Source organism: Oxyura jamaicensis, chromosome 18, assembly GCF_011077185.1.
Source record: "Oxyura jamaicensis isolate SHBP4307 breed ruddy duck chromosome 18, BPBGC_Ojam_1.0, whole genome shotgun sequence".
NCBI classification, from domain to species: domain Eukaryota; kingdom Metazoa; phylum Chordata; class Aves; order Anseriformes; family Anatidae; genus Oxyura; species Oxyura jamaicensis.
Genome location: NC_048910.1, coordinates 12236249 through 12244520, shown reverse-complemented (window position 1 = coordinate 12244520; position 8272 = coordinate 12236249). Strand labels below are relative to the sequence as shown.

General features: G+C 67.4%; 3 protein-coding genes across 9 annotated transcripts in view; all 3 read left to right on the top strand.

The window, feature by feature from the left end:
- CCDC40 (coiled-coil domain containing 40) overlaps window positions 1-4113 on the top strand; it is a 27275-nt gene extending 23162 nt beyond the window's left edge. The window contains exon 19 of the transcript XR_004755160.1: window positions 4101-4113. The gene's annotated coding sequence lies outside the window, so the exon portion shown is untranslated. The remainder of the gene's footprint in view (window positions 1-4100) is intronic.
- Window positions 1-6735, top strand: part of SLC26A11 (solute carrier family 26 member 11) — a 7418-nt gene extending 683 nt beyond the window's left edge. Inside the window, exons 3-18 of one of the 6 annotated variants that reach the window (XM_035342472.1) lie at window positions 13-313; window positions 487-679; window positions 863-948; window positions 1643-1722; window positions 2173-2315; window positions 2581-2756; window positions 2931-3003; window positions 3299-3349; window positions 3731-3791; window positions 4045-4100; window positions 4209-4349; window positions 4692-4877; window positions 5038-5177; window positions 5519-5652; window positions 6024-6096; window positions 6231-6735. In XM_035342472.1, coding sequence (XP_035198363.1) covers window positions 116-313; window positions 487-679; window positions 863-948; window positions 1643-1722; window positions 2173-2315; window positions 2581-2756; window positions 2931-3003; window positions 3299-3349; window positions 3731-3791; window positions 4045-4100; window positions 4209-4349; window positions 4692-4877; window positions 5038-5177; window positions 5519-5652; window positions 6024-6096; window positions 6231-6599 — 2160 coding nt within the window. In that variant the 5' untranslated portion in view covers window positions 13-115 and the 3' untranslated portion in view covers window positions 6600-6735. Of the gene's footprint in view, window positions 1-12; window positions 314-486; window positions 680-862; window positions 949-1005; window positions 1163-1642; window positions 1723-2172; window positions 2316-2580; window positions 2757-2930; window positions 3004-3298; window positions 3350-3730; window positions 3792-4044; window positions 4101-4208; window positions 4350-4691; window positions 4878-5037; window positions 5178-5515; window positions 5653-6023; window positions 6097-6230 lie in introns of those variants that run through there. The other 5 variants (XM_035342471.1, XM_035342475.1, XM_035342474.1 and 2 more) reach the window with 5 other exon arrangements.
- A 1299-nt stretch (window positions 6736-8034) lies between these two features.
- RNF213 (ring finger protein 213) overlaps window positions 8035-8272 on the top strand; it is a 50109-nt gene continuing 49871 nt past the window's right edge. The window contains exon 1 of one of the 2 annotated variants that reach the window (XM_035342320.1): window positions 8035-8058. The gene's annotated coding sequence lies outside the window, so the exon portion shown is untranslated. Of the gene's footprint in view, window positions 8059-8129; window positions 8269-8272 lie in introns of those variants that run through there. The other variant, XM_035342321.1, reaches the window with a different exon arrangement.

Genomic DNA, 8272 nt, shown 5'->3' with positions numbered 1-8272 from the left:
CGGGCGGTACCGGGCGGTACCGGGCGGTACCGGGCGGTACCGGGCGGGCCCACCCCCCCCCGGAATGCCGCCAGCCCCCCGCCGAGCCCGGCCGGGGCCGCGCCTGCCCTGAGCCATGTGGGCGCGGGGTCCCCCCGAGCCCCGGCGGCGCTGCTGGCTCCGGGCGGTGCGGAGGCGGCTGCCGGTCCTGGGCTGGCTGCCCCGCTACTCGCCGGGCTGGCTGCAGCTCGACCTGATCGCCGGCGTGACCGTGGGCCTCACGGTGGTGCCGCAGGCGCTGGCGTACGCCGAAGTGGCCGGCCTGCCCCCGCAGGTGGGTGTCCGGACCCCGGGCAGAGCCGGGAGCCCGCAGCCGCTGGGGATCAGGGGGCTGGAGGGGGGCCGGGGCCAGCCCCACGCGTGGGGTCATGCCATGTGTGCTCGGGCTGGGGGCAGCTCAGGCTGTGCTCCCAGCGCCGTGCTGAGCGTGCCTTTGTCCCCACGCAGTACGGCCTTTATTCCTCCTTCGTGGGCTGCTTTGTCTACTGCTTCCTGGGAACTGCCAAGGACGTGACGCTGGGTCCCACGGCCATCATGTCGCTGCTCGTCTCCTCTTACGCCTTCCACGACCCTGTCTATGCCGTGCTGCTCACCTTCCTGGCTGGCTGCATCCAGCTGGCCATGGGGCTCCTGCACCTCGGTGAGATGCTTCTGCCGTGCACTGTCACACTTTGGGGATGTGTCCTGGAGTTGTTCCCTGCTCTGTGCTCTCTGAGATGCTGGGGTTGTCCTGCTAGCACTTGTGACAGCTCTGTGTGTGTGCAACCCCCACGTGCACCCCAGCAGGGCCAGCAGTGTACTTATTGCCCCTTGTCCCGTGCAGGTTTCCTGCTGGACTTCATCTCCTGCCCGGTCATAAAAGGCTTTACATCGGCTGCCTCCATCACTATTAGCTTCAACCAGGTCAAGGTAGGGGCTGCTGATCTGCTCCACCCTTCTCGCCTGCTCTCTCCTGGAGCTGGCCGTGCTGCGGAGCCAAGGTGCTTAGCGATGGGCTGGGAGCGAGGGGAAGGAGCCGCGAACGGGACGGGGTCCCCCTGCCAACACTGGTGAGCCCCATCCCTGAGTGCTCTGCTCGGAGCAGACCAAGCTGAACACGGCCTCCTCCTGCGACCAGCAAGGGGTGAGAGGTGGTGGCCATGGGGACAGCGGTGAAATCACGGCAGGGGGTTGCTTTGGCCGCTGGCAGGAGGTGCTGGGTGAGCGGGATGGGAGCCGTGATGGGCTCACAACTCTGCTGGGCCCTCCCTGGCCTCCGGCGCCTGCAGCACTCTGGCTCTTCTGGAGCTGCAATGCTTCCTTTGTGGTTAACCTAAATCAGACAGACTCAGGGCGATGTGTGAGAAACCAGAGGCCTGGCGTTGGCTGAGGTCTGTGGTCGCAGCCAGGACCTCGCTGGAGCTCCCTCCCGGCCGGGTGCATGCTTGGGGGGGCAGGACAAGCTGAAGCATCTCAGGGAGCTGAGAGAAAATCAGAGCGTTGCTGGGGTCTGCCCACGTGGAGCTGCTGCAGGGAATGGCTGTCCCTATGCGCGCATGGGAACTCGGGGGGGTCCCAGCACCAGCGTTGCAGGGCTCTCACGAGGCTTTGTCGCTCCGTACAGAACATCCTGGGGCTGCACGGGATCCCTCGGCAGTTTTTCCTGCAGGTGTATGAAACGCTGGGGAGGATCGGGGAGACCAGGTCAGCATCGTCCCCGTGCCTTCCCTGCTCCATTCCCCCTGCAGCTGCAGGCTCCCGGGCTCTGATGCCTTCGCAGCACATCTCTGGTCACACTTGGACTGGTGCCTGGGTCCCTGCCCAGCACCGTGAGATGAGAACCTGTTCTCTGCCTTTTCTGTTTGTTCCGGGAATTCAGAATGTCAAAGCACCTGGGCTCCCAAGTGGCTAGAGAGGAGGGATGGGGCAGGCTTGTCCTGTGTTCTGCTCCCAGTTAGGTAAATCAGGATTTTTACAGCCCAAAGGCGCATCCTTGGGACTGTCTGTGTGTCACAAGCCCTCCTCCAGTTTTTGACAGTCCACGGGGAGCTCGGGTATCCCTGCGAGGGGAGCATCGGGAGTGAGCTGATGCGTTTTGCCGGCGGTGCGGGCAGCAGCCCTGCGAGGGGCTGGCACTGACGTGTGCTGTTGCAGGCCTGGGGATGCCATCCTGGGGCTGGCCTGCCTGGCCGCACTTGCAGGGCTGCGGGTGATGAAGAGCCGCCTGCCCCCCGCTGCCCGCACGGAGCCGCTGGCCACCAGGGCCAGCTACCTGATCGTCTGGACCTGCGCCACCGGTGCGTTGGCCCCCGTCCCCTGCCTTCCCCTGGCAGCCTCTCCTGTGGCCTTGTCCTCTTCTGGGGCAGGGCAGGGACAGCCCGAGGCTGCTGGAGCCCTGGCCTGAGGTGGGCTGGGGAGGTCGAAGCCTCCCGGGGGTTCCTGCCGCCCTGCCTGCCCCTTCCTAAGGCTCAAAGACCTCCCTGCCGGGGTACCCGCCCGCTCCGTGCTCACCCACCGCCCCAGGCTCCCGGCATGTTTTCAGGGCTGTTCTCTCCGCTGCAGCACGCAATGCCCTCGTGGTCCTGTTTGCTGGGCTGGTGGCTTACTGCTTCCAGCTGCGGGGCTCCCAGCCGCTGACGCTCACCGGCAGCATCCCCCGCGGCCTCCCCCCCTGCCGGCTGCCGCCCTTCTCCAAGGCTGTGCCCAACGGCACCGTGCCCTTCGGGACGATGGTGGAGGTGGGTGCCAGGCTGGCCGGGCAAGGCTGGCCTCCCCAGGGCTGCTTCCTCGGGTCCCCAGCATCCTTGTAAATACCCGGGCGACCCGAGTGCCCCGGGGAAGGGGCAGCAGCAGGAGGGGGCTGCGGTCGAGCCCTGTCCCTCTGCTACAGCGCTCGCTGTCCTCCCCTCCAGGACATGGGAGTCGGGCTGGCCGTGGTCCCGCTCATGGGCCTGCTGGAGACCGTTGCGATTGGCAAGGCTTTTGGTACGGCTGCGCCGGGCTGCTGCGGTTCTTCCGGGAGGGAGGGGGGATGCAAGGGGCTGGGGGGGCTGGGGGCATTGCTCTTCCCATGGGGGCAGCGGTGGGGTCAGGCAGAAGGGTCCCTGCATTGGGCATGGCCGGGGTTTGGGCAGGAGCTGAGCGCTGTCCCAGGGCTGCTGCTGCACCCAGGGGTGCCGGGATGGGGCCCCATGTTTGCCCCTGGTGCTGCCCCCGCACCGTGTGCGTGGGGGGCTGAGCCTGCAGGAGGCACTGGGTGATGCTGTGCCTCCTCTTCCAGCCTCGCAGAACGACTACAGGATTGACCCCAACCAGGAGCTGCTGGCTATGGGTAGGAGGCCGCTCGGAGCAGCAGGGCAGGGGGTGGGGATCCGGCCCCAGCACCGCGGTGACCTGCAGCCCTTCCTGGTGGACGTGGCAGACCAGCCCTGGGTGCTGTCCCTGCAGGGTCACTGCCTGGGGACCTCCTCTGTGTGCAAGGGGACTCCTCAAGCAGGACGAGCAGAGCCCAAGAGCGCGAAGCAATCACAGGCACAAAAATTAGCTGGGGGTTCCCCAGCAGCCTGAGCCCAGCGCACAAGGAGGGACAGGCCCCAGGCCCCGTTTCCCATGTGGGATGGAGGTGGCAGCGGTGACGCACATCGGTCTCGCGGCCCTGGGCAGCTCCTCCTGGAGCTGCTGCATCCCCAGCCCCTCCTTCTCCCCACTGCAGGCTTTGCCAACGTCCTGGGCTCCTTCTTCTCATCGTATCCCGTCACAGGAAGCTTTGGCCGGTGGGTAGCAGCCTGGGGAGCAGGGCCTGGCCTGCGAAATGCTCACGGGGCTGTGCCGTGAGGGGGCTCCGCGAGACCTCGGGCTAAGGGTGGCGTGGACCCGGCGGGTCCTGGAGGCTGCGTCCTGGTCCCTAGCTGCTCGCACGGGGCCTGGGCTGTGCTCACGCAGCCGCCTTCCTCCAGCCACCCATGCGCCGCAGTCCCTGGGGTCTGCGGGCAGCAGAGGGGACAGCGTGCCCGCCTTGTGTTCCAGGACGGCGGTGAACGCGCAGACGGGCGTCTGCACCCCGGCGGGAGGGCTGGTCACAGGTAGGGCTGCACCTCCTTCCCCCCCCAGCCCCAGCACCCGTTCCTGGCCTCGGAGACCCCCCCCTGCACACGGGGTCCCGCGGCTCAGGCGCTGCCGCCCTCCCGCAGGCGCCCTGGTGCTGCTCTCGCTGGCGTACCTCACCTCGCTCTTCTACTACATCCCCAAAGCGGCGCTGGCTGCCGTCATCATCTCCGCCGTGGTCCCCATGTTCGACGCCGGGATCTTCAGGAGGCTCTGGAGGGTTAAGAGTGAGGGCACAAGCGGGGTGGCCGTGCCTCGGTCTCCCTGCGAGCCGCCGCACTGCCTGGGCCCATGAGGGATGTCAAGAGGGGGTTGGCCAGGCCCCCAGAAATACCAGAGCCCAAGCCCTTTCCAGGGGGCTGCACGGCCAGCAGCTCTGGCCTGGGGTTTTTGCCTTTGCTGACCCAAGCACAAGGGCTCTGCCCTCGCTCCGATGACTGTCACCAACTCAGCTGTGCCGGCCTTGGGTCCCGGGGGTGCAGAATTGGGTGCTGAAGCCCCAGACTTTTACCAGCCAGGCACACAGAGGTTTTCGTGTGTGGCCAAGCCCGGGGCTGTCTCTCTTGCAGGGCTGGACCTTGTCCCCCTCTGCGCGACGTTCCTGTTCTGCTTCTGGGAGGTGCAGTACGGCATTGTGGCCGGGGTGCTGGTCTCAGGGATCCTGCTGCTCTACTCCATCGCCAGGCCCCCGCTGAAGGTGGGCTGCTCACCTCGCGTGGGTGCGCTGGGGCCGGCCAGGCTCAGCAGGGAGCGGGGAGCAGGGAGGGTGCCCCAGGAGCAGCAGGGGGTGGCGAGCCCCTGTCCTGCCGCTGCCTCATCCCGAATCCCCAGCCAGCCACCGGCACAGCGCAGGGACGTGTTCAAGCAGCACAAGGACAGGAGCACAAGGACCAGCTCGGGGCAGACCCCAGCCCTGAGCTCCCTGTGGCTCATCCTCCCCGGGGGTCTTGTGCAGGTGTCGGGGCAGGGCACGCTGCTGGTGCAGCCGGGGAGCAGCCTGCACTTCCCAGCCATCGAGCACCTCCGGGATGTCATCTGCAGCCGCGCTCTCTCAGGTACCGCACCACCGGCCACCGCCTTGGGTCTGGGCTGGGCTCTGGTGCCCACCCAGAGCACTTCTGTGGGAGGCAAGCGTGGGCTGAGCCCTGCCGGCTGCGGCTCTAAGCAGGCACTGACCGGCTTCCCTGCGGTGTGTGTGGGGGACTCCTGAGACCATCGTGCCCCTTCCAGCCACGTGGCTCGCTAGGGATGGGACGCGTGGTGGCCCGGCTGAGCTCAAATGCGGCTTCGGGCTGCCTGATCCACAGGGCTGAGTCCTGCTCTTAGAGCTGTGTCCCCCATGCTTGTCAGTTCCATACTCCTAATGGGAAACGACCGCATGCTCTTCTTTCGGCAGCACCCTCACCGCGCTCCGTCATCCTGGACTGCCAGCACATCAGCAGCATCGATTACACGGTGGTGGTGGGGCTGGCAGAGCTGCTGCAGGAGCTGCGCAAGCACGGCATCTCGCTGGCCTTCTGCAGCCTGCAGGTACGAGGCGGCCACGCGCAGCCCCAGCCCGGCCGGCACCGTGCCAGCTCCGCTCTGCCAGGGGAAGGGGCTGCACGGGTGGGCTCAGCCTTCCCCACAGCAGGGCGAGCCCTCGGGTCGCACCAGCCAGCAGGGCCACTGCTCCCATCTCCCGTGCAAAGCAAGGATGCGGCCACCTCTTGGTAGCACCTTCAGCTCACGGAGGTGGAGGCTGCGGCATCCGAGTCCAGCTGCGAGATGTGGGGCAGGGGCAAAGGCTGCAGCTCCTGCGCAGGCACACGCTGCCCTGGGCTGCCCGGAGGGCTCCGAGCCCCCGGCAGAGGGGAACCCGCCGGCTCCGGGCTCCCCAGCTGCAGTTTCTCTGCCCTCAGGACCAGGTTCTCCGAGCCCTGCTGGCTGCAGACCTGGAAGGATTCCGACATTTCCCCAGCTGGGAGGAGGCAGGTGAGGCTTCGGGCTGCCCGGCTGCAGCAGGATGCTCTCGGGGCTGCTGGCAAGCAGGAGCTCCGCCTGGGGGAAGTTGGATTTGGGACTAGCACTGCATTAACTCTGCCCTGCTTTCCCCCTTCCTTGCTCAGAGCGGTGCAGCGGAGCGGAGCCGGGGGGCAGCGGGGCAGCCCCCTTCGACAGCACCAGCACCAGCGAGAGCTCGCTGCTGCCCACGGGGCTCATCCAGTGAGGCAGAGGAGTTGCCTGGGGCTTTCTCAGGACCGCGTCTCCCTGCTGTTCCCGATGGCCCCGGAGGCTGCACGCCCTGTGCAGGCAGGGCAGTGCCCGGCAGCGCGGGGGAGAGCCGGCAGGGGCGGGGGAGTGACCTGGAGGGTCCCTATCGCTGCCACCGGGAGTCACCCTCCTCCATTCCAGGCTGGCCCCATCCTGGGAGCAGCTGCCTTTTTAAAATCGGATGTTTTATTTTTGGAAAATGTTCTTACTCGGATCCGTTTTGAGCTCTGACACAGAGCGTGCTCTTGTCACCGTGAGTTTCAAGGATGCTGGAGCCGCCCTGCACGCCCAAGGCCGTGCTGCAGCTCTCAAGCTCAGGCTGCCAGGAAATAATAATAATAAAAAAAAACGAAACATTGATTATTTTGCTTCTTATTGATCCCTCTCGGTTTGTGGGATTTTCTGCTGGACTCTGCCCTTCAGCAGGGCTGGGCTGTCCTACCTGGGCACTGCAGGGCTACGGCTGTCCTCCCACCTCCCGCCAGACTTCTGCTGGCCCCCCCCAGGGGACAGCGGCCATGCCATCGGTCTCTGTTTGCCTTGCTATGCAATGGGTGCTGCCAGACAGCGGGGCAGGGGTCTGGGGTCCACAGCAAAGCAGTTCTCCTGAGCTGCAGTTGCCTGACCCCGTCCCGTACGGAGAGCATAATAAAACGGTAATTACAAATGACTTGCCGTGCGTCTCTGTCTGCCTTCAGAAAAGACGCTTTGGTGGGGGGAGGAAAAATTAAGCTCTAATTTATTGGTGCAGCTGAGCACAAAGCAAAGAAATGAAACTGAAACCAGTTCTTCTGTTCCTGCTGTGCTCCCGCACAGCTCCTCACGGTCAAAGGTTGTGCGGTGATGGTGGCAGTGCCCGGGAGCTGCGAAGCTGCGAGGGCCGGGGGGGTCCTGCCGGCGGCCAGAGCAGCGTTTGTGCAGCGGAGCAGTGCCGGGCAGCGAGTTAGTTCGTCACCGCCGCGGCAGCACCGCAGCCGTTCCCAGCACTGGCAGGGCTCGCATGCCGCCCCCCTGCCCAGCTCTCCCCGGAGGGGTGGGTTCGGGTCGTTTTCTCCGCACACCTCGCTCCGCCAGGCCCTTCGGTTGTGCTGCTCCACGCACCCCCACGGGAGCTCAGAGGGGGGGGGGAGCACAGGGGCACGATGGCAGGCAGACCCCAAACTTCAGGCACGGAGGGAGGAGGGATGCCATGGCCAGGGCTGTGCCTGCAGAGCCACAGCCCCAGGGTCCAGCACCCCTCACCGAGCGGCTGCCCCGAGCGCCTCGCAGCCCGCTGAGGGGCCACACGTCCCGGGGTATGGCTGGGGGGGACACGGAGGTGGGCAAAGGGATGGGGCTCGCTGGGCTGGGAGGAACAAGAACGAGGAAATGGGGCTGCAAGGGGATGAAGCTCCCCGTGCCCGTCCCGCGGCGGCACTCGGTGCCCCCCTCGGAGCCCTCCCAACCCCCGCCGGCCCCGTCCCGGTCCCGCAGCCCGGCACCGCCGTGCCCCAAGCCGGGAACGGACCGGGAACGGCTACGGCCGGGCCCGGGCTGAAGCGGAGGGCGGGGGGCTGCGGCGGGGGAACGGCTGCCCCCCCCCCCCGGAGCCCCCCTCCGGCAGCGCGCACAGCTCCCGGCTGCAGCCGCGCCCCGGGAACCCCCCGCGGCACCCCCGGGCCCGGCTCTCCGGTGCCGCCGGAGATGCGCGACCGGCGGCGGCGGGGCGGGGCGCGGCGCCCCGGGGGGGGGCCGGGGGGGGAGGCGGCCACCGGAGCCCCTTGCCCCCGCCGTGTCCCGCGGCGAGGATTGGCCTAACCGGGCCGGGGGCGGGGGCGGTGACGCCCCGCGGGGGAACCTCGGCCGCTCGGCGGAAAATCGAAACTTCACCGGGCGGCGGCGGCGGCGGAGCGGGTTC